At 43.0% G+C, this 24,333-nt stretch overlaps 1 protein-coding gene across 15 annotated transcripts in view; it reads right to left on the reverse strand.

The window, feature by feature from the left end:
• ESRRG (estrogen related receptor gamma) overlaps positions 1-24,333 on the reverse strand; it is a 429,120-nt gene that overhangs the window by 110,743 nt on the left and 294,044 nt on the right. For all 15 annotated transcript variants that reach the window (XM_079763434.1, XM_079763447.1, XM_079763440.1 and 12 more), the window contains 2 exons: positions 18,946-19,361; positions 4,599-4,715 (listed from right to left, as the gene is read on the reverse strand). In XM_079763434.1, the coding sequence (XP_079619560.1) occupies positions 4,599-4,715; positions 18,946-19,348 (520 nt within the window). In that variant the 5' untranslated portion in view covers positions 19,349-19,361. The remainder of the gene's footprint in view (positions 1-4,598; positions 4,716-18,945; positions 19,362-24,333) is intronic.

The following is a 24,333-nucleotide window of genomic DNA, read 5'->3' on the forward strand; positions in this document are numbered from 1 at the left end:
GTCCTGGGGTTTCCAGACAACTGATTGGGGAGATGTCATGACAGCGACATGAATAAAGCCATGCTATCGCATGCACTAAGGATGCTCCTCCCCATAGGATGTGGCTGCCTCCTGATAAACCCAGGTGAACTTGAAAGTAACAATCTAACCGACTGAACATCGGAGCCTGGCCTAGCCCACCTGACACGTGCTCCGAACACTTCCATTAGCCCCGCCGGGCAGAATCACCTAACACACTGGCTACACTGCAGGGTGTCCTGGTTGACACTCGTGATCACAGGGCTGCCTGGGAGTTAAGCTCAGGGCCGCTGCCCAGCATCATGAGAAAGCACCCTACTGCCCATTGCTCGCCTGGGAGAAGATCAACATTCAAAACCCGAAGCACGTTTCCTACGCGGTGCATGTCCTTTTGGTACCATCGTACAGTCCAGAAATATTGTGCCAGGACTTGAGTCTAAAACTTGACCCTGACTGTGTCCAGCAACAACAGCTGATGTTGACCTGATTGATCCTTACTTTGAGCCACATTGGGCGGTGAGCACTTAACCTATAGTGTCTTACTAGACACAACACTTTATTTGCAAACACTATTATTGCTACCATCATTTTACTGATCATGACACTAAAGATTAGAAAGGTTAAGCCCTAGCTGGTTTGGCTCAGTGGATAGAGCATCGGCCCAAGGACTGAAGGGTCCAGGATTTGATTCCAGTCAAGGGCATGTTCCTCAGTTGCAGGCTCGATCCCCAGGGCCCATGCGGGAGGCAACCAATTGATGTTTCTCCCTCTCACATTGATGCTTCTCTCTGTCTCTCACCCTCCTATCCACTCTCTCTAGAAGTAATCAATGGAAAAATATACTAGGGTGAGGATTACCAAAAAATAACAAAATAAAATAAATTTAACAAAGAAAGGTTAAGGAATCCCCCCCTTTTTTAAGGCAAAGTATAAATGCCCACTTTCCCCCCCATGATACAGCTAAATTGGTCCTCCGCACTTTGATACGCAGGCATACCACACTGTGCATAAAGGGGGTGTCTTGCTCTCATTTGCAAGAGTCCAAAAATAAAAATTAGTAATTGAGTTGCCAAGGTGAAACCCATCACAGCAATAAACAGCAAAACGCCCTTCATCCTTTGATCAGTGAATTCTCTACCTAAGTAAAATAATTACTGCTTTCATAAACTGTCTCTGTTTGCCACCGACAGAGAGCAAACTGAACGCGTAGGCCCTGCAGTCATCGTTAAGTAACCAAGGGGAAGGATCAGAATAAAAATAAATCTTGGCCAGATTTATGGGTGCACCTTGAGGAGGTCTTGTTTTCTCCCTTCAAATACACAACACCTGCAAAAAATGAAAGGCGAATGTGGAGACCAGATATCTTGTAACAGATGGGCTTTCTCTGATATACAGTATGGGACGATGCCGCAAACACCATGCCGGCCCATCATTCCTGAGGCTTACCAGCAAAGGAGAATTCTTCAGGAAGCGGAATGGTGTAACCACTCAGATTTGAAGAAACTATCATTTTTCAAGGGTACTTCTTGGAATTTTGTTATCTTGCGGTCCACACGTCTGCTTCATTGACTTCAACTAATAACAGTTTTTTCATTCAAAAATTCTAACCATAAAATCAAATGTCATTCATTCAGATACTATTCTGGTGCTGGCTCGTGAGAAGGCATATAATATAACTGGAATTGGTCACCCACTGAGCCATCACTTCCCTTTTGCACCCCAGGTCTTTAGCAGAAATGGTGATCAAGCCCTAGCAGGTTTGGCTCAGTGGGTAGAGTTTCGGCCTGAGGACTGAAGGGTCCCAGGTTCGATTCCGGTCAAGGCCATGTACCTCAGTTGCAGGCTCCTCCCCGGCCTGGGCCCTGGCCCGGGCTCCTGCAGGAGGCAACCAATCCATGTGTTTCACATCGATATTTCTATCTTTCCCTCTCTCTAAAAATCAATGGAAAAATATCATCTGGTGAGGATTAACAACAACAACAAAAAGGAAATGGTAATCAATAAATGATTATTATTTTTAAAGAGAGTCTCATTTTTCTGTAAATCGCCCTTCGGAAAAAAATTCATTTCCCTCAGGCAGGCGTTATCTAAGATGCATTTGGCTAGTTGACTCAAGAAAATACCTGTTAAAGGAAAGAAGGTCCCCATCAAAGCTGTTGAAACCTGATTTCATTTCAGATTTGAGGACTAATGTTGTTGTTTTTTGTTTAAATAGATTGTGTCTGTCAAATTCCAGACCCGCTGAGCCACCAGCCTGCGTGGACCGCCGTGGTCAACACGGGGGTTGTAGCAGCAAATTTTATTAGGGGCTGGTAATTGAATTGAACAGGTTTACATTTGAATAGATTTACTACATCCTGATCCCTGACACACTGCCTGGGACTCAACTCCCTCTCCATCCATAAAGACACACTTAAGACGGGCTCATTCTCTCCAGGCGGAGAAGGCCGGTCTGGAGCCAAGGCGATGGCCACACGGAATTGTGCATTTATATGCTGGAGGGAAGGCCGCTTGTCACTGCATTTTTTTTTTCAAGTGCAAAAATAAAAGAGTGTTCCATATTTGCTCATAACCATTCCATCCTTTCTCGTTGGGGGAAGGACCTAAGAGAACTGGTATTTGCCCATCAAAGTAGGAATAAGGGGCTAGAGGAAAATGAATTATTACATGAGTATATCAGCCACAGCAGCAATTTCCTTGAAAATAGACCCTCTACAGGCTCGATCAGAGCATGTGAAGAGGCGTGGATATTAGGTAAGCGCCGCACCCATCGCCTTTCACCAACTTTTAATTAGACGCAGTTCACAGCTCTTGCGTCGCTCTAAACACCTTTCAAGATGGCTCCTGCTTAAAAACCACAAGAGGGTAAAAGTATTCAGGGGAAAATATTGTTTTCTACTTCCTTCTTAAACCTGGAAGGACACACGGTCATATAATTACAGCAGTAAGATCAAACTGATGAGAACATTTCTATCCATCTGGAAATGGAGGCATATCCCAGCATTCTCCAGATTTTGAAAACAAAATCAGTATCTAGGACACATCAACTCAAAAGTTGTTGATTCATGTATTACTTTCATAACACTTTTAAAAGTTGACTTGCTCTTTGAAAATAATGACTTCTCAGCTCCCGACTCTTCATTAAGTCTGTTTTTGTTCCTATCAAGGAAGGAGTTTGTTCTCAGTGGACAAGCCGCAGGGGAGCAGAGCATGATTTCCACACCCCCACATATGATCCGATCCACTCATCGTCCTATCACACTGCTCATGGTAAAAATCTTGGAATAAGAACAAACCAGGAAAAGTGATGCTGAGTGAAGCTTTGGTTCATTCTTGGGGAACATGCTTGGATCTTTAAATGCGGAGGTTAAAAAGCCAGTGATCGCCATTAATGACACAACTCACAGAGCCAACCCTAAGGAGGCAGAGTCTATGACTCTGCAGAAGCTGTACATTAAATATTTACTTTACCTCATTTTCTCTCAAATGTCAATGACCACACTTTCCTTTTGTTCCTTTATAAGTTATCATATTTAGTTTAAATTCTGGCAAATTTTCTGAAGAAAAGGAGATAGTATAACTCAAAGGCAGCATGTAACATGCACATTTATAAAGGCACCCATATGCACAAAGATACATTAAAAACACACACACACACACACACACACACAGCTAAATCTAGGATTTTCAAATTAAAAAAAAAAAAAAACAACACAAATTTTCTCTGAGCTAGAATGTTAGTTTCACAGACATGCTGAGATACACAAATATTTCAGGACCTTCGATATGGGTGGGAGTTGAGAGAATTCTAGAATCTGACCGTTTGCTTCCAGTTCCTGGCTGTGTGAGCTTAGTCAGTGTGTTCAGCACAGAGTACACATGCACGGTTATTATCTTGTGTATGTTGCTATTATCCCCAACTGAGAGCCGCAATGTTAATGTCATGACTGCAAGTTCTTTATAATGGAAAATCAATCCAAAAGATAAGACTAGAAGACAATAAACGGTGCTTTAAATCTAAGATTAATTAAGCAAGAAGAACATGGAAGCTACATGAAATGGTGGATATGTTAATTAGCTACATGGTAGCAATTATTTTACAAAATACATGCATATCAAAACAGCAACTTAGGCACATTAAATATATACTCTGTCAATCCCAGCTCAATAAAGATGGGGAAAATCTCTCTGCGAACCTGATAAAGAGAAGAAATGCAGAAAGACAATAAAGAGTCGCCTCCTGGTTGCTCTCCATCTTCCGCCTTCTGGAAATTATAAGGATGAAGAAAACCAGAATTGCCCAAACCTACCTGGTGGGTTGAGCCAAACAACAGGTACATCCTACCTTGCCCCTTCCTGTCGCTGTCAGCAGCTAGCCACGAGGTATCAGAGAGGTCAGATAAAGAAGAGGCATTCCGCTCTCAGATTCGGCGCACTTACTGTGACCCCATCTTTTCCTGGTTTCTCTCACATTGTGACAATTCCTTGTGCCCGCCCCCCCCCCCCCCCCCCCCACACACACACCACCACCACCACCTCCCATTCCCAGCCTGAAGCGCAGGGCTACCCAGGGGCCTTACCTTCCTTCAGCATGCCCACTTTCAAACACTTCATGAAGCGGCAAGCTTGGCAGGATTTACGCCGGCGCTTCGTGATTTCGCATTCGTTCGTAGCAGGACAGCTGTATTCTATGTTACCTGAAACACAGGGTCAGGAGTAAACAAGCCGTCAGGTGGGCAAGATCCAGGAAATGTGAGCATCTCAAAGGCAGTGGATGACTCCTGTCCCCTCCCCGCAGAATTAAATAAATAACAGGCACGAGGCTGTGACAAGTGTCATGAGGCTGAATGCTCTGGGGCAACCACTGAAGACACATTGAACACTGAGAAGATATCTGGTGAAGCTCTTCAAAAACTCCTGTTCAGAATGGGCCTTTCACTTGATGCTTAGCTCACCCGGGCCAAGACCCAGTCTTCCGGGATCTCAGGATCCAAAGACATTTTGAAGAAGATTATTTCTATAAAACCTCAAGCATCACAACTATCTTCTTGTATCCTCAAGCCTGGATTTCTCTTTCTTTATTAAAAAACTAGAGGCCCGGTGCACGAAATTCGTGCATGGGGAGGGGTGTCCCTCAGCCCAGCCTGCACCCTCTCCAATCTGGGACCCCTTGAGGGATGTCTGACCGCACGTTTAGGCCCGATCCCACCAGGCCTAAATGGGCAGTTGGACATCCCTCTCACAATCCAGGACTGCTGGCTCCCAACCACTTGCCTGCCTCTGCCTGATTGTCCCTAACCGCTTCTGCCTGCCAGCCTGATCACCCCCTAACCACTCCCCTGCCAGCTTGATCAATGCCTAACTGCTCCCCTGCAGGCCTGGTTGCCCCCAACTGCCTTCTCCTGCTGGCCTGGTTCCCCCAAACTGCCCTCCCCTGCAGGCCTGGGTCCCCCCCAACTGCCCTCCCTTGCTGGCCTGGTCTCCCCAACTGCACTCCTCTGCCATCCTGGTCACCCCCATCTGCCCTACTCTGCTGGCCTGGTCACCCCTAACTGCCCACAACTGCCCTCCCCTGCTGGCTATCTTGTGGTGGCCATCTTGTGTCCACATGGGGGCAGCCATCTTGTGTCTTGGAGTGATGGTCAATTTGCATATTACTCTTTTATTATATAGGATTTTAATGATTCCAAAATAAACTGATGAACAAAAACAGATCAGAGACAGAAAAGCATCGATCAGACCATCAAACCTCAGAGGGAAGGTAGTGGGGGATGGGGGTAAGGGAGAGATCAATCAAAGAACTTGTATGCATACATGTAAGCTTAACCAATTGGACACAGACACCGGGGGGGGGGGCATGAGTGGGAGGGGGGGGCAATAGGGGATAAGGACACATAGGTAATAACTTAATCAATAAAGAAAAAAAATTTAATGCTGACATCATTGCAGTTGTTGCCTTTTCCCCACCCTTTGCCCAGCTCCATCCACCCATCCCTCTCTCCACCCTCCTAGGCCTTCACCAGACTATGGGTGTCCGTGGGGCATGCATCCATGGTCTTTAGCTGAGCCTGGGTTTCTTTGTGTGACTAATGTTGGGATGCATCAGGCATATTGTCTTTTTTTAAAATATGTTTTTATTGATTTTTAGATAGAGTGGAAGGGAGAGGGAGAGAGATAGAAACATCAATGAGAAACATCATTGATTGGCTGCCTCGTGCACACTCCCTACTGGGGATGGAGCCGCAACCCAGGTATGTGTCCAGAGCGGGAATGGAATTGGCAACCTCTTACTTCCTGGGCTGACACGCAACCACTGAACCACATTGGCCAGGCAGCCATATTGCCTTTTTGACAAACTTCATTATGGACAATAATTGGTGGGCTCATTTGGGAGTTTGCAGGAAGCTCCTACAGGGCAGCCATGCCTGAAGTTCCCTGATTCTTGCTGTAACCTGAACCACAGTCTCACAAAACAACTCAATGCTTGGTAAATGCTTCGCTATTCGTAAACAGTGATCCTCATCTTCATCATCACCATCCTCATCACCCTTGTTACACCACTTGCAGAAGGAGATACAAACCCCCAGCCCCATGAAAGTGTTATGGATAAGAATAAACTGAGGTGAAACTGTGTTTTTATCATCCGAGTTTACATTTAGTGGTAGTACCGACACATTTGAAACGGTATGTAGCCAGGAGAAGATCCAAACTGCATCTGGAATTGGCGTGTGGGAGGCGCCCTGGGCCTGCCTCCAGCTTTGCAAAGAAGCTGCCTTTAGAATAAAGCCTCTCTCCCCATCAGCTCCATCCCACAGCCCTGGAAGGTCTCCCGCTCCTTCCTAACCCTTTCCCCTGGTGATTAAGTGCATTAGTATCTTAATGAAAATGCATCCTGTTTATTGCCCTCTTGGGAAGGGGGAGGTCATCACACCAAATGCATAAATTGTCATCAGAGACGGTCTGAGCATAATTGCAATTTTGCTGCTCCGTGTCTGCTGTGCCCAGGGTCTGTCCGAGTCCCCAGAAAGTAGGCACAGAGACTAGTAATTAGCATAGAGGCTGCCTGGGACCTCGGCATTGATGAAATATTTCAGAGTTAATCACACTTTGTCAACACTGATTTATATTGACTACCTTTCTCCAGACTGATGCCTCCTCAGTAAATATCACATTAGTGGATTGCAAGGTGGTACAGACTCAAATCCTCAGCTACCGCTAATTCCACAGGAAGGAAGACCTCGCCACTTAGAACCACTGAAAATTGGCTCAGTACGCATGACTTAAAAAAAGGGGGGTTGTGTATTATAGCTTGAGATAAGCCCATCCAAATAGTTTGGCTAAATTAGGGTGCAATACAGGGTATTTATAATAATAAATGCAACTACTTTTTAACAGAAGTGGTTAAATAGTAAGAGTAATACTAATTGTGTCCACAGAAACACACCCATCACCTTCTTTGAAGACATTACTGATGCTATAATCCTAGAAAACCAAGTCAAAGCAACCAGACTGTCTAGGTCATGTCTGAGAATAAAGGGACTGAGAATATGAACTGTAGATAAACCATTTTTCAGTGCAGAGTTTCTTTAACCATCACCGAAAATTTATTTGACATCAAGAGAGTGTTGCTAGTAATTTCTGAGGAGTTACTACCAGAACCTTCCATCTACATGGCCCTCCCTATCCTTATTTGTAAAGAAACCCAGAGCCAGTGTGGCTCGGTTGGTTGAGCGTCGACTCATGTACCAGGAGGTTGCTGGTTCGATTCCCGGTCAGGGCACATGCCCAGGCTATGGGCTCAATCCCCAGCGAGGGGCGGGCAGAAGGCAGCCAGCAGCCGATCAATGATTCTCTCTCATCACTGATGTTTCTATCTCTCTCCCTCTCCCTTCCTCTCTGAAATCAATAAAAACGTTTAAAAAATAAAATAAATAAAAAGAAACCCAGGTCCCTGCTTCCTTAGGAAGACAATGACTAGTGAGAGAGAAAATTAAAATAAAAAAAATAGTTTTCCAAGCAGCATTTCTTCACTTTCCTACGCCTGGAAAGTCAGGGCGAAGGCAAACTTGGCTCATGGTCCAGTATGCAGGTGTGAGCACTAGGCCCACACTCTCAACCCAGTGCTGGCAACTTCTCCTGGGATGATCCAACATCCTCTCCAAAGAATCACCTTTCCTTTCAAACTAGTTCCTCTTCCGCTTTGAAAAGTATACCCTCATCCTTCACAATAGCAGACTTCTGACCGGAACCTAAATCGGGCCTGCGTGAGCTCACACCTGGACTATGGCAGCTATCTGCAAGCTGGGCACGTTGCCTCCATCCAGTCCCCATCTAATCCAGGCCGCATGCCTCCATCCTATGCCTCTTCCGATGACTGCTTTGATCAGTTACCACCCTACTTTTTTTTTTTTTTAAGTCCACAGATTCCTAGGGTCTCCGAGATTAAATATACAATGTTAGACTAGCTAACGAAGCCCCCACACCATGGGACGCTCATGGGCTTTCCCAGGAATATGACCATGATCACCTCACATGAACTTTGTGATGCAGCCACTGAGATTGATTCTTCTTGGCTGAGTCCTTCAGGCTTCCCTCTGAGAATGATCTATCTGTGCCCCTCTTTTCTTAAAATTACTTCCAAGTCTCAATGTTCAACTCAAATCCCAGCCAAATCGTTCATGAAAGTGGCTCAGCCCAGCCTAGCAGAAAATGATTTCTTGGTTCTCATATCTCTTTAGGTACCTGCGTCATAGCAAGGCATGCCATATCTTGTTACACCTTTTCCCATGCATATTACCCATTTGAGGGTAAGGTCCTGGAGGCAAGGACCTTTTCTTGGGCAGCATAGAAATCCTATATAATAAAAGCATAGTATGCAAATTGTCCCCTTGACCAGGAGGTCCTTGGGGAGTTCAACCAGGGGGCGGGGCCAGCAGGGAAAGGGAGGGAGGCCCAGGCCCGTAGCCTGCAGCCGATAGGGACCCTACCAGTGCACAAATTTTGTGCACTGGGCCTCCAGTCTTCCATGAAAAGCTAGTACATAAGCAAAGTACTTAGAACAACTTAATATTTTCATGAAATCTCAAGGTCATTTTGATGAACAGCAATTACTGTATTGTAATACAGTCATGTCCACAAGGTCAAGTGAGTGGGCTATCCTATTAGGAAGCAATTTTAAGGACACTAGAAAAAAACATCCTCTAAATCAGAAAAAGTAGAAGAAAACTGAGTTAATTATCAAAACATTGAAAAGTAGCTTTGGCAAAGATGGAAATGCAGAGCAAAACAAGGAGATATTATCAAGAAATGAAAAACAATAGAATATAAAAACTTCTGGGGAGGAAAAGGTAAAAAGGGAAGAATGTAAGAGGCTTTAAAGAAATAAAAATGCATCTTGATATGAATAGAATAAAAATAAAATGAAAATATAGAATATAGAGAGAATCAGTTATTTAATTTCTATCTAATTATAATATTTTTAAGGTACTGTCAGAATTATAGCCACATTGAGAATATAATTAGGAGTGATTCAACAATAGTAGCTTAATCTATGCATAACTGTGTAAAGAATTTAAAATTTCTTCAAACAACAGAATAGCCACAAGAGTGTTCGGTGGTTGAGCTTCAACCTATGAACCTGGAGGTCACAGTTTGATTTCTGGTCACATATCTCGGGTTGTGGGCTCGATCCCGAGTGTGGGGCACGCAGGGGTCAGAGGACCAATGATTCTCTCTCATCGTTGATGTTTCCATCTCTCTATCCTTCTCCCTCTATGAAATCAATAAAAATATATTAAAAAGAAAACAGAATTTCACTGTGAATAGATGAAAAAATACAGCGGGGCCCTGAGTGTTTTCCAAAACATATAGTTTCAGCTTAAATGCATAGAAATTGTTTACGATGAGACCAGGTATCCTTCAGCCAAGTGTCCTGTTTCAATAAATGTCTTCACATACATGGACGATAACCTTGATTTCACTAAGTAACACCTTGGTTTACATCTCGAGAAAAACAAAGCAGCGTCATGCTAAGGAACTTACTTGCTGGAGGAAAACCTCTCTCATGTCCGAGCCCTCCCATTGAGTTGCTCGGTTCCTTGTTGTTGGCTATGATCACCACCCAACCAAGTCTTTGATGCATCTGAGAGTCTACAGAGCTGCTGCCCTTGAAAACCCTTCCCTGGTGCGTTTACTACTCAATAAAGAAAGCATTTATCAAAAAAAAAAAAAGTGCTTCCCCACGCCCCTGGGTAACCATGTCCCATCTACAGTATTTTGGTAATGGCTCAAAGACAAGGCTCCCAAAAGACCCACGATCTCCACAGGGCACTTGTTTTCTTCGGTTCATGAAAGGGAAAATGAGACGGCAATATTTTCAAGGGCAACTGTGGACGCCTGCAAGGCTAACCCTGGACGGACACTCAGGATGAGGCGGAAGTCACTGTTCACCGCCCGGGCTTCTCATTTCACACACGGAGATGTCTTGCATTATTGCTTGCTCTGATGTGGGACGTATTTGTCCAATGGCACCAGGGACCCAACTGGGCAGCTCCTGATGACAGGAGGGGGATTTTCCCAGTTTTGTCAGGAGCTGGGGGAGTGAGCTGTGCTGAGAGGGAGCAATTCAACCTGGAAGCTGTAGGGGTTTTTTGTTCGTTTTTAATCCTCACTGGAGGATATTTTTCCACTGATTTTAGAAAAAGTAGAAGAGAGAGGGAAAGACAGAGAGAAACATCAATGTGAGAGAAACACATAGATTGGTTACCTCCTGCATGTGCCCTGTCCAGGGTTCGGGCCGGAAAGGAGCTTGCAACCAATGTACCTGCCCTTGCCCACAATCGAACCCGGGGCTCTTCAGTCCCCAGGCCAACGCTCTATCCACTGAGCCAGACTGGCGAGGCCTGGAAGCTGTGGACTTTAAAGCCAGTTGACAAGAATGATGGAACCAGGTATAACATATCTCCTGGCGATGTCTCAGAAAGTCCTGGGCCCTGATTCCTTATTTCAGACTCTTTTGTACAATTAGTGTGCTGATGCATAATTTTCTCACTTACTGCCTAATAGAATCTCTCAGCTAGCTGGCGGGGGGAATAACAGGGTGGATGTAAAACTCCAGCCCGGAGTGCCGGTGAGTAATTTGTGACTTCCTTTCAGTCACTTAATGGACTTTTACAGTTTGGCAGGGAAAGGGCGGAGGGATGTAAATTAGCCTGGCATCTCAAAATAAAAGTATATGTCAAGTCTGGTCTCCCGACTCCCATGGCTCACACCTAAAGCCCGCTGTGGTTCCAGGGAGGTACCCCCTGGTTCCCAGGTGCAGACATCACAATTATAACGCTCATTTGAAAGCAGCCCTGTATCTCCCCCAATTGTTTTAATTTTATTAACAGAACCAAGGGGGTGGCGATGACCCGCAGGGCATTCCAAGTGGGGATTATCCAATTGTTTTCCAACAGTAAGTGATTTAAAAATAATGGGATTTGCCTGAGTACACAATTACCGAGCATTGCAATAATCGGTGGTACTTTTGTTTTAAACGCCCAAATCGGAAAAAAAAAAGGACAAAAGCCCTCTGTCTATGGTAGTGAAGGCTTTTCCACACAGGGACCTCTTCCCCTTCTCTCCTTCTTTCTTGTTTTCAATGCTTTGTTTCTAGCTACTTTCTGCTCATACCACTGGAAATTTGAAAAACACACACACGCACACATGGGGGGTGGGAACAGCTGGGGAGAGATCAATGATGGGAAAAGAAGACATATAGTTTAAACAATAAAGAATTTAAATTTAAATTAAAAAATAATAAATTAAAAACACACACATACAAAACAATACTCTCTATAGCTGGGATTACAATGTGCATATAAATTGAGTGCTTTTTATTGGGTGGGGGGGTAATCCTCACCCAAGGATATTTTCCCACTTATTTTTAGAGAAAATGGAAAAAATGGGGAGAGACAGAGAAAGAGAGAAACATTGATATGAGAGAAACATACTGATTGGTTGCCTCCCACATGTGTCCCGACCAGGGCCAGGGATGGAACCTGCAACCAAGGTACATACCCTTGCCTGGAATGGAACTGAAGGGTCTGCAGGCTGACACTCTATCCACTGAGCCAAACCAGCTAGGGCTACCCCAAATTATTAATTTTAAAAAAATTAAGCATAGTCAATTGCACATAATAAAACTCAAAACAATCCACCAATGGTGTATCGTTTGGCAAAAAGCAACACAGATTTATAAGATATTAAGCTTCAAAGAGATCCTACATTCCAGTTGGTTCCGCCCCTTGGTTTTTTGCAGACCACATAGACACATGGACAAATACGTACTCACTTACACCTGACCATCTTTACAAAGATATGGGCTAGTTAATTGAAGGAAAGACTAAAACTCAAATACCCTGACATCCAGTATAATACTCCTTAAATGCCCCCATTAAAACTTACTTGTCAATACCTAGAATAACATTAACAGTGCCAGGCATTCGTCTATGTACTTCACATCGCTGAACCCCCATTCTGCAGATGAGAGAATTAAGGCACCAAGACAAGAGGTAACTCACCCAGCATCACATGGTTAGCAAGTGCCTGAGCCAGGATTTGAACCCAGTCACACTGGATGCCAAGTCTGTGCTCTTGACTGATACTTGCCAGAGGGGAGGGGCATTGGGGGTTGGGTGTCAAAGGTGAAGGGGTTAGTAGTACAAATCTGTACTTACAAAACAAGCATGGGGATTGGTAAAGTACAGCCTAGAGAAGATCGTCAATAATACTGTCATAACTACGTATGGTGCCAGGTGGATACTAGAAATACCAGGGGGAACACTTTGCAAAGTATATGATTGTCGCCCTAGCTGGTTTGGCCTGTGGACTGAAGGGTCCCAGGTTTGATTCTGGTCAGGGGTACATGCCCAGGTTGTGGGCTCGATCCCCAGTAGGGGGCGTGCAGGAGGCAGCCAATCATGGATTATCTCTCATCATTGATGTTTCTATCTCTCCTCCTCCCTTCCTCACTGAAATCAATAAAAATATATTTTTTAAAAAGTATATGATTGTCTAACCACTGTGCTGTACACCTGAAACTAACACAAAATAATATGGAATGTCCGCTGTCATTGAAAAAATTTAAAAATAAATACAATCCGTGCTCTGAACTATGATGCAACACTGCCTGGCTCTAATCTTTTGAAAGTAATTGAGTGTTGCTTGGCACAGAGACAGAAAATGGAATTCCTATCTTCTGAGAGGGAGCTTTGTGTGGCTGCCGCCGTTGCTATTGCTGATGGTTGGAAAGGAAGTTGTGATGCCGGCGAAGCAGGGTGAGGGTGGATCTTGGCATTGTCTTTGGCTGTTGTCAGACTTACGGAGCAGGGGCAGCTGTGGGAGAGGATAGGGTTGCTTTTAAGAGAATGGCATCTCTCAACACCTCAAAAAGAAATCCCTCAACTTATCTCGGCACCACCGTGGTTTGTGGCAGGGTAACTGCACAGAAACTAAACAAACCTGTCACCAAAGCAACAGGTGTCAGGTTGTAAACAATGTAACTTAAAGATCCCAAAATAAAGCTATTGTTCATGATAGAAAAAAAATAATAATCAGCCACCAGGAAGGCAAGCTCTGAAATGCATTTCTAAGAGAATCGTGAGTATAATAAAAACACACTCGCTGCTGAAAATGATGGAGAAATAAAGATCTCTCATCCAAGTTCCGCAGGAATGCAATATGGTTAGCTTTGGCAGGATGTTATCTTCTTGCAAAAGACATTGTGGTCCTGAAGTGTGGGATGCCCCCTACGTGATGTGTACAGTCTCTTCATCTTTAAAAATATTTTATTGATTTTTCGAGAGAGATGAAGGGAGAGGGAGAGATGGAAACATCAATGAGGGAGAAACATAGACTGGCTGTCTCCTGCACCACCTCTACTGGGGATTGAGCCTGCAACTCGGGCATGTGCCCTGTGACCAGGAATCGAACCGGAGACCTCTTGGTTCATGGGTTGAAGCTCAACCACTGAGCCGCACCTGCAGGGCCTTCTTCATTTTTGAGTTCCTATAGTGTGGGGATCCTGTCACAGGAGTCTTCATAAAAGACCTCAAAGATGATCTGTCACAAGAAAGGCATTATATCTGAGCTAGCCCTAACACACCACCCCCACCCCCCCAAATGTGTTGTGCTCAGTATTAAACATCAACTTTTCAATGTTCCCTTCCTGCTTACAAATTTTAAACAATCTGATATGAGTTTGCTTATATCTCTTTTAAAACATATGACTATAAGAAAGGGGTTTGGGGGATTGTTAAAAAATACACTTGATGAAAGAAAGAAATGTTAAGTAAGTATCATGCAGCCACTACATTTGGATAGAAAACATTTCCATGTGTACATTTATTCCTTTTATTCCAAGGGCCATTTGGATATTTATAACATCATTCAAGGGCCATACAAAATGATCAACTTACAACATTAGCCTGCTATATTTGGGCAAACATTTAATTAACTAATGCCTTGGCAGGGCCAGAGCACATGATTTTGAGGGCCTTATATGTCCCACGGGCCGGACATTCCCCATCCCTGAAACTAACAACTAAAAATCCAGTGGCGAAATGAGGGTTAATAGATAACATCCAGGGAACTGAGACAGAAAACTGTGGTTTACTGAAAAGTTGAACTCTCGAACTTCATATTTAGGAGATTTCTGAAAATGGTTTATAAAAACATAAAATATTGTTAAGACTTACTTCTGTCCACCTCCTCTTTATAAACCTTTACTATCATTGAACCATAACTTTGGGAACATTCTTATAATTCACTATGTTGAAAAACTGAATTAAAAAAATTGCCCATGGACTAAAAACCTCACTAGAAAAATTAATTCTAAAATTATCTGATACTTCAAAAGCTTTTAAAGTATAGGAGGCCAGGTCAGAGCACAGGTCTCATCACATCATTATATTATTTGTAGATGTGAAACTTCGGGCACAGAGAAATAACCGCCCAACATGTGTGGCACATTCTAAAAACTAACAGATCCATTACTGTGATGATAAATGAACAAACTCTTCATCTATTACAGGTACAACAAAGGCATTATATTAAACTCAAGAGAAGGAGAACAAGGAGGAGGGAGAGGAGGGGGAGAAAAAAATAGGAACGGTAAGTACTAGAGAGGATGCAGAGAAGTTGGACCCCTGTTGGTAAGATGGAAAACAGTGTAGCCATTGTAAAAGGCAGTAAGGTGGTTACTTAAAAACACTCATTGATTCCAAGAAGTGGGTCTGTTAAGTTAAAAATAAAAAATAAAACTGCAAATGATGCTATTTCCTGAGACATCCATTCACATATTGTACATTCTTTGCCAACAAAGAAAGTCTGCAATACTAAATTTTACTATTGAAGTAAACACTGAAGATAGCTGTTAAAATAGCAGGAGTAGAATAATAGTTCTCATTCATAATTTAGCAACATTAATGCATTTCAAAAAAAAAACAAAAACTAGACATAACTGGCATCCGATGCCAGAAAAAAAAACAAACATGAAAACGTCAGACTTACAACTAAAGCAAGCTCTGAGTTAAAGCAAATGAACTCTAGACAATATTTCTTTTGAAAATATTACCTCAATATTTAATTGAGTACTGCATCTGCCCTTATAAATCACTGAGATTCTTCAAGTCAACTGAGGCATTACCATTGTATTTTGGATTTTAATTTTAGAACATGTTAGAGATTTAAAGCTCCCATGTACAAACCAGGCTAATTACTTTCTCTGAAAACTAAGCTAAATAGAAGTTAATTTATTATATTTCCTTGGGAAATTCCTATGCTGTAACAGACAATGTGTAAGTACCGACATCCTTCTGTGCTGCAAACACTCTATTCTAAGACCAAATCAGCTCTGATGGCAAAGAAAAGGCAACATTTAGGAATGAGGCTCCATGAATACGCCCTGTTCAGGAAAGTGTCAGCAATTCAGGCGAAAAGAAGTCAGGGGCATCAATTCCACAGGCTATGCCCATAGCCTTTAGCATATGACTTGCAGGCAAATGCCTAATCTTTTTTAAAAAATATATTTTTATTGATTTCAGAGAAGAAGGAAGAGAGAGAGGGAGAGAGAAACATCAATGATGTGCCCTGACAGGGAATCAAACCATGACCTCCTGGTTCATAGGTCCATGTTCAACCACGGAGCCATGCCAGCCACGCAATTTCCATATTCTTATATAGAAATAAAAACTTAAGGTTTTGTGTATTAAATAATGAAATGTGTATTGACTTTTTTGGACATAAAGGTATTTTTCTTCTTTTGCCTCCATAGCAAGGTTCCAGAAGATTTAAAAAAGAAAAAAGAAAAGAATTTCCACTCATTTATGAATTGAGGCCAAAACTAGAATTAGAAAAAAAAAAATCAGAATAAGTTAATAACCCTAGGAAAATAACGTTGAAATCATTGCCTCTATTGTTACCCTGTTAGATGATAGGTTAGAACTGACAAAGTCTTCTAAAAAATGTTTGGTCAACAGAAAAAGCAAAGAAACAAAAAAACGCACCTTGATTTTTACCTAGCTACGTGCTGACCTAATTCAATCGTTGTCCAATGATAACTTGAAAACAGCCAATAAATAAAATGTGCCTTTCTGGTTGACTTTCCCTGAAATCTATAATTAATTGCCTTTCACAACCAGAATATCACATTCAGCTTTGAAAAGAACAATTTCCATTACTTTTCTCAAGATGCGCTCTGGATATACGTTCTTTTGGCTCTCAAAGTAAGAAGTATTTCCCCCGGCTTTTAAAATGTATATGCATTACATATTGTATAACTAACCTCAGAAATACATTGTTACAACAAGAAATAAAGATCCTAAGGAGGAACTATGCCCTGGGACAAGGCCTTTGGGTGCACATGCCCCTTGGACAAGTCAATGAGAGTAGAAACCCTCTTACATAACGCCCTGGCCACAAGGGCTGGGGGAGCGTGGGAAGACTTGGTCTTAGAGGCATGTTGCATAACCCTGTCTCATTCTCTGGAGCTTTTTAAAGGAGAGAAGAGAGAGGCTATGATACGTCAAAGATAGTTTGGCTGCAATCCTGCCTGAAGGCTTGACAATGGATTCTATGGCCATTTCAAAATCTGGATGAGAATCCATGATAAGCCCTAGGTGGTTTGGCTCAGTGAACAGAATGTCGGACTGCGGGCCAAAGGGTCCCGGGTTTGATTCTGGTCAAGGGCATGTTCCTGGGTTGCAGGCTCCTCCCTGGCCCGGGCCCCGGTTACGGCCCATGCAGGAGGCAACCAATCGATATGTTTCTCTCACATCGATGTTTCTCTCTGTCTTTTCCTCTCTCTTCCACTCTCTATAAAAATCAATGGACTATACCCCTGAGTGAGGATTAAAAAAAATAATAATAACCCATGATGATATGAGAGATTCGGGCACCTTCAACATCTTTGGAGTTCAAATGCCATCACTGTTTGGCCACAGAAAGGAGGGGCTGTTCCAGTCTTCCTTATAATTATTGCCCTGATTATTACATTATACTTTCACAATTTAATCCCTTTATGTGCCTCACTGCCTCTCTGGGACTAAGTAAGGACCGCGGTGGGTCGCCTGCCGAGGGAGCTAGCCGCGTGGCCTCACCCAGTGCGCCCAGCTGCCAGCTCCAAGCACAGCCAGGTGGGCAAGCCCAGAGCGCTAATCTGGACAGTGACATCTCTGTCTCCCGCTCAGAACCCTTGCAAGTTGCTCTCTCCAATATGGAGCGGAGCTGAGCATATACATCAATGCCAAGATCAGCCTGAGCCCCGCTCAGCGAGGCTCCTGGTCGCGTTTCAGCATCCGAAGGAAGAACTGGGCACAGAATTCCCGCTGCTTCATCCCATGGATTGCTCAGTAACTGCTGCAGAGCTAATAATAGCGAAGCTATTTGATTGGTTTAAACAATCTTGGGAAATTGTTTCAAATACTTGTTCTATCTTTAGGAAACATACTGAGGACCAAAGCGTTTAATCCACCCCTACCCCGATCCCCCCAAAATACCTGGCTTTCTCTCAAGGCATTTGTATGAGGAATTTAACCCCAACCCTCCAACCTTAGGAAACAACATCGTAATAAAATGTAGATTAAAAAATAAAAGTCCAGCCAGCAAGTGGCCTGGCACACAGTAGGTTCTCAGAAAATATAGGGTGTCCCAAAATTAAAGGCAGCATTTATTAAAATACATTTCATTTTCAAAATTGAGCTATCAGATATTAAAGTATGTATACATTTTTGGGGAACACCCCATATTTGTTGAGAAAGTGGGAATGTTTTTCATACTGAGAACTTCCTTCATATGTCAGAATACACAGTATTTGTTGATTTATCCCAAAATATTTGTTTATCTTTATGTAGCTAGATCCAGAGCTGTGTATGCCAAGTTAACAAAATCAAATCACCAACATTTAAATTTTAGCTACTCTGTGTCCTCAGTATTCTAACACTGTGGACAGGCAATGGCTGGTAAGGACCCAAAGACTGGAAGTGTGCTTCATTACCGAGTTTTACAGTTTTATAAATAGGCTAAAGTGATGTTTCCAGCCCAGCAGGTGTTGCTCACTGGCTGAGCGTCGGCCTATGACCCAGAAGATCACGGTTTGATTCCTGGTCGGGGCACATGCCCAGAGTTGCGGGCTCGATGCCCAGAGTTGCGGGCTCGATCCCCAGTAAGGGGTGTGTAGGAGGCAGATCAATGATTCTCTCTCATCACTGATGTTTCTATCTCTCTCTCATTCTCCCTCTCTGAAATCAATAAAAACATATTTTTTTTAAAAAAGATAGAACTAAGACAGTGAAACTTGACGAATGAGGATAAGAACTAGGGAAACCAACCAACCAACCATCACGTGAGGTTGGAAGAGGGTAGGGGATCCCCAGATCCCAAACTAACCTTGAATCGTCCTCTTAAAGAACGCCTTGCAGGCTTCACACGACGCGACCCCATAGTGGTACCCAGAGGCGATGTCCCCGCACACCAAACACAGTCTCTTGGGCATGGAGTTGAGCATGTATTCACACTTGGTCTGGGGGTCTTCCACAATGGTGCTGGAGCAGTCGTCATACAGTTTCCTGACAGGCCCACTGCCTCCTAGGATGGGAGCGGAAGGGTAGAGAGGCGGCGAGTCAAGTCCGTTCTGGTGGCCATTCATGGTTGAACTGTAGCTCCCACTGGCGTCCGAGGAGCCACCTGGGCTGTGGTGGTTGACGCTGTCCGTCAGGGAGGCCGGGCTGGAGGGTTCCGTCTTGATGAAGGACGAACAGCTGGAATCAATGTGTCGATCTTTGTTTGACATTCTGCAGAGAAGCCTGGGATTCAGGGAGAGACAGACAGAGGGAGAAAGAGGAGAGAGAGAGAGAGTCAAACACAGCCACCAAAAGAGGTAGAAGCAAAGAGAAGGTAAAAAAGAAAATAGAGAAAGTGAAAGGGAAGAATAAAAGGAGGAAAAACAAAGGATTCAAATGTTAAAGACATTGCCCCTTGTGAGAGCGCTGCCTAAGACCTAGGGGTTTCCCATCATTCATTCTCTAGTCAGTACCTCTTGTTCTACAAGAAGGGAATCGGCATAAGGCCATGGCAGGGCTACATAACAATGCCCAGGCAGCCCATGAACAAAAGGTCTAACGGGTCCAATTCCTTTAACTGTACCTTTCTCTTGGCGAACAACACACAAGATCTAAATCAACTCTCTAGAGTCTAGACTCTAAATGTACCCATGGAAGAGGAGTGATCTGCACAGTCCACATCATGTCTAAAATTGCATCTATTTTCACTCTACTTTTCCCTCCCGCATTCAGATCCTGCAATTGTTTTCTTATGAGCAGAACCAAACTTTTATTGTCAAGACTGAAGCGATGAGTCTGTGGCTCTGTAATTACTATTTGTCAGCCCTCTTCCATGAGCATAGCTGTGTTTTTTATTGATCTAAGACACATAGGAAATATATCCTCAGTCACTTTGCTTCTTTATTCAAATGGTTCTATTTCACAGACATGGACCATTGTAGAAAGACATCAAGTATAAAATTTTTCCCGATGTTTAAGGCTTACTTCCTGGAGCCCACAAACGTTAGTGAAATGATGACCAGCACTGATGAATAAATATGTTTGTGTGTGTGTGTGATGTGCCACTGTTGGAGAGATGAATCAGCAAAAGCCATTTGAGCCTACGATATACCTGTGCCCGCGTCCATAAATCTGATACTTTATATTCAGCAAAGTAAGAAGGTATAAAATTTTGTGATGGGGAAAAAAAAAAGATTTGTGATGGTCCCCTTTCCTCCCCATCTTTTGGTCTTTTAACATGAAACCTCCCGAAAACAAATGTGGACATCTATGGCGACAAACTCTCTTATCTAGAAGGAACACCCTGCCCGTCTTCCTTGGCTGGGCCCATAAGCGATTCAGTTTCTGAAAAGGTAATTAGATGAAAAGATATAATGGGTCCTATTTTCTCCCCCGCTCAGTCATAGTGCAAAACCCCTTTTAGCAAAGTCCCTAAGAACCTTCTGAGAGCCCACTATAGGAAGAAGAGGTGACAGTTGAGAAAGGGACTTAGATAATTGCTTCCCAGTGGAAAGTTGATTTATGGGAATCCCACAGAGTAATGGTCACTCGCCAGAATTTGGGGGAGCAGCCAAATGAATGCAATTATCTCCTTCACTATAAATCCAGTCATGTTTGATCACTGCACAGATTTCATGCTCTCCTCCACACCCCTCCCCCACTGTTCTGTTACTTTAAAGTGAACAAAAATACGCCCTAGCCGGGTTGGCTCAGTGGAGAGAACATTGGCCTGTAGACTGACGGGTTTGATTTCCAGTCAAGGGCACATATCTCTGTTGTAGGCTCCATCCCTGTAGGGGAATGCGCGGGAGGCAACCAATCAATGTGTCTCTCTCACATTGATGTTTTTCTCTCTCTCTCTCTGTCTTGCCCCTTCCCTTCCACTCTCTCTAAAAATCAATGGAAAAATATCCTCAGGTGAGGATTAACAACGACCAAAATAATAATAAAGTGAACAAAAATATGGAATTTCCTATCAGGAAATGTTAACTGTCCCAAGAAGACCATCTCAAGAGCAAGCGTTTGCCTCTTCATCAATATATGGCACCTTGGACATTGTATTCAGCTTCCTAAAGTCAACCAGGATCAGGATGTAAGAAAAGCAAATAGGAAACAGAAAGCCCCCCAAAGACCTTGCTTGCTGCCCACCCGCCTGTGTTGTCCTTTCACAAGAACCAGAAGAAAGAACCGCCCCCTCACCCCTCACCAGCCTGCACGGTGCCCGCTCCCCCTGCATCTGCGGCCCGTGCCCGTCACTGTTAACGAGCGCTGTAATTAATAGATCGCTCTCCTGGCTCCCCGCAAGCACTCGGGGCGAAGCACTTTTCCTCGAGTCAACGTTTGAAAGAAAGCGGGTCGGCGCTGACTTACAACAGCCCTGCAAATCCCTTTTAATTTAGAGCACTTACCCCACCACACTCCACTCATTACCTTATAATTACTGGACTCTTCGCACATACATTACGATCTGAGACCAGAGTTAGAAGTTATTAGGGTATTAAAACATGGCTGTTCCCTTTCCTCTCTCTGGCTCTGAATTTCTCACAGCTATGACAATTAACTCTTTCGAAACTGCCCGCCAACACCAAGTCTTTTAGTGTTGTTTTTTTTTAAAACTATATTTTTATTGATTTCAGAGAGAAAGGGAGAGGGAGAGAGAGAGAGAAACATCAATGATGACAGAGAATTATTGATCGGCTGCCTCCTCCACGCAACCCAAGCATGTGCCCTGACTGGGAATCGAAACGTAACCTCCTGGTTCATGGGTGAATGCTCGACCACTGAGCCACACCAGCTGGGCTTAATTCATTACTTTAATTTTAATTATTTTAAGTGGTCCATGGTTCTTTTCAGACATGAACAAGCTCCTTCATGTACACCTTTTGCCCAATTAAAATCATAATAGCCACGATGCCATGTATCAAGTGCTTGTAAGGTGCCAGGCACTAGCTGAGCACTTCACAAAACAGCACCAGATTTAATCCCCAAGACAGCCTCAGGTCTGACTCCAAAGCCCAGGGCAGCCATGTCTTGACGCCAACAGACAGTTTAAAGGTGTGCACTGATTTCTTAAAAATGGAGAGCTAGTCCATCCTCAGCTCAACCATGAGCAAAAGGGGATGTAGGGGACAGCACACTGGCTGGGGGGGTGGTCCCTGTTGAGTCCCCTCTCCAGGGTGGTAGCGACACCTAAACAAAATCTCCAAGAGAACACAGTTGACTCCTAATGACTCCTTAGCTCATTACACTGAACACTTCCTTGGCACCATTACATTATCCGCGAAAACTACGGCGAGTCTTAATTCTCTCCCTCTCTGTCTCTGAGATTCTATAGCTCTATTATTCAAGCCTGAAATATTCACAACTATCTATAAATTCAATTGTCAGCTGGTGGGTTTTATTCTAGACTTCACTTCAATCTAAAATTAGAGGCACTAAAATTCGCATTAACTCTAAGAGGAATGTAGTGAATAAGACTTTATTTCAAAAGAACACCTTTTTGTCAGAAAGAGCCATTTTCAAGATGATGGCTTTATCTGCAGCCAAAGAGAATAAGCCCAATTCCACATTGTGCTGTTAACGCAGAAATTTCAGGTCACATTGGATTAATAAAAACCTGAATTTAGTTAAGAATTATGCATAGAAATTGCGTGCTGAAAACTGTGGGAAATATTTATTTTAAAGCCTTAGTATAGTTGCTTTTATTTTAAGAGAAATGATGAGCCCTGGTCGGGTAGTCTAGTTGGTTAGAGCATCATCCCAATATACCAAGGTTGTGGGTTCGATCCCTGGTCAGGGCACATACAAGAATCAACCAATAAATACATAAATAAGTGGCACAACAGATGGATGTTTCTTTCTCTCTCAAATCAATTTAAAAAAAAAAATAAAATGATGAGTAGCACAAGGGAACAAGACTGTGACTTTTCAAAAACCTTCTCTCAGCAAATACCCTGAAATCAAACCAGGGGGGAAATAATTATGTAGAAAAAACAACAAACATTTAGTTTCTGTATAAGAAACTATATTTGAGGGGTTTTACAGCCTTCCCAAGACCAGGAAAATGTCAGTGCTTTGAAAAGCATTTTCTACAATTTGAGATAAGTCACAAATAATTCTGATTTCCATGCTTCATCATAGGAACTCATTGCCTAGCCTTGTTTAAGGGTCTGAAAAGGTAAATTTTATCTTTGGTGTTAGACACTAAAGATCAGGCAAATAAAACTTCCTGGTTGCTGGACCACATAAAAATGTTTTTTAAAATTAATTAATGGTGTGTCTATGTGTGCCTGTATAGAGAGAAAGAATAAGAATCAAAGATAATCTGTAAGTGAATATTCAATTTATATTATAATCATCGAGCAAGCTTAATTGTTTCCAGAGCCTAGCTAGATCCAGGTAAATGTGTGATCTTGAGTGAACTGCAGTGAATTTTCTCAGACCTGCGTACGGGTCTGGGGGTCCCATATCTCCCAGATGGGACTTAAGCATAGCCAATATTTTAATTGTCAAATGCTGGAATATTCCACTGGTTTATATATTATCCCAGTCATCAAAATATAAGTTCTTCACAAACAGCTATATTTCATATGAAATTCAAATTGATTTGCTACTTTTGTTCCCAACGTAAAAAATGGTGCATAAAATTCTCATAAGAAACGTATACACAGGTCTTCTTTGGTCGTCCTGATTGTAACAGGAGGCAAGGATTTTTGAAACTTTTACTATGTCAGTGACAGACACCTTCATAGGCTCAATGAATGACAACTAAACAAGTCACTCTTTTTTTTCTCTTCCTTGTCCCCCTTAAGGGCTGAAAAAGGTACCCATCCTTATAAATTCCAAACACACTGTCAATTTATATTCAAAAATTGTATGCAAGTTTACAAATACAAGAAGAGAAAGGAGAGAGAGAGAGAGAGAGAGAGAGAGAGAGAGAGAAGAGTCCTTAGCACCCTCACTGAATCACAGAATATCAGAAGGGTACCAGATTCCACACCTAATCGCTACGCTTACCTATTCACAATGGGAATGAATCTAGGAGCACTGGATACAGAATCTTCCACCTCCTGAAATCACCAGATTAATGATTTCAGTAATTGTGTTTTAAATAATAATAATAATGCTTTAATTAATTAATTTGTTTTCTTTTCGTGCTTTTTTTTTTTGGGGGGGGGAGGGGGGAAGGTAATTCTCCAAGACTAAGGAGCGAGGC

Source organism: Cnephaeus nilssonii (assembly GCF_951640355.1).
Source record: "Cnephaeus nilssonii genome assembly, chromosome: 23".
Taxonomy (NCBI): Eukaryota; Metazoa; Chordata; class Mammalia; order Chiroptera; family Vespertilionidae; genus Cnephaeus; species Cnephaeus nilssonii.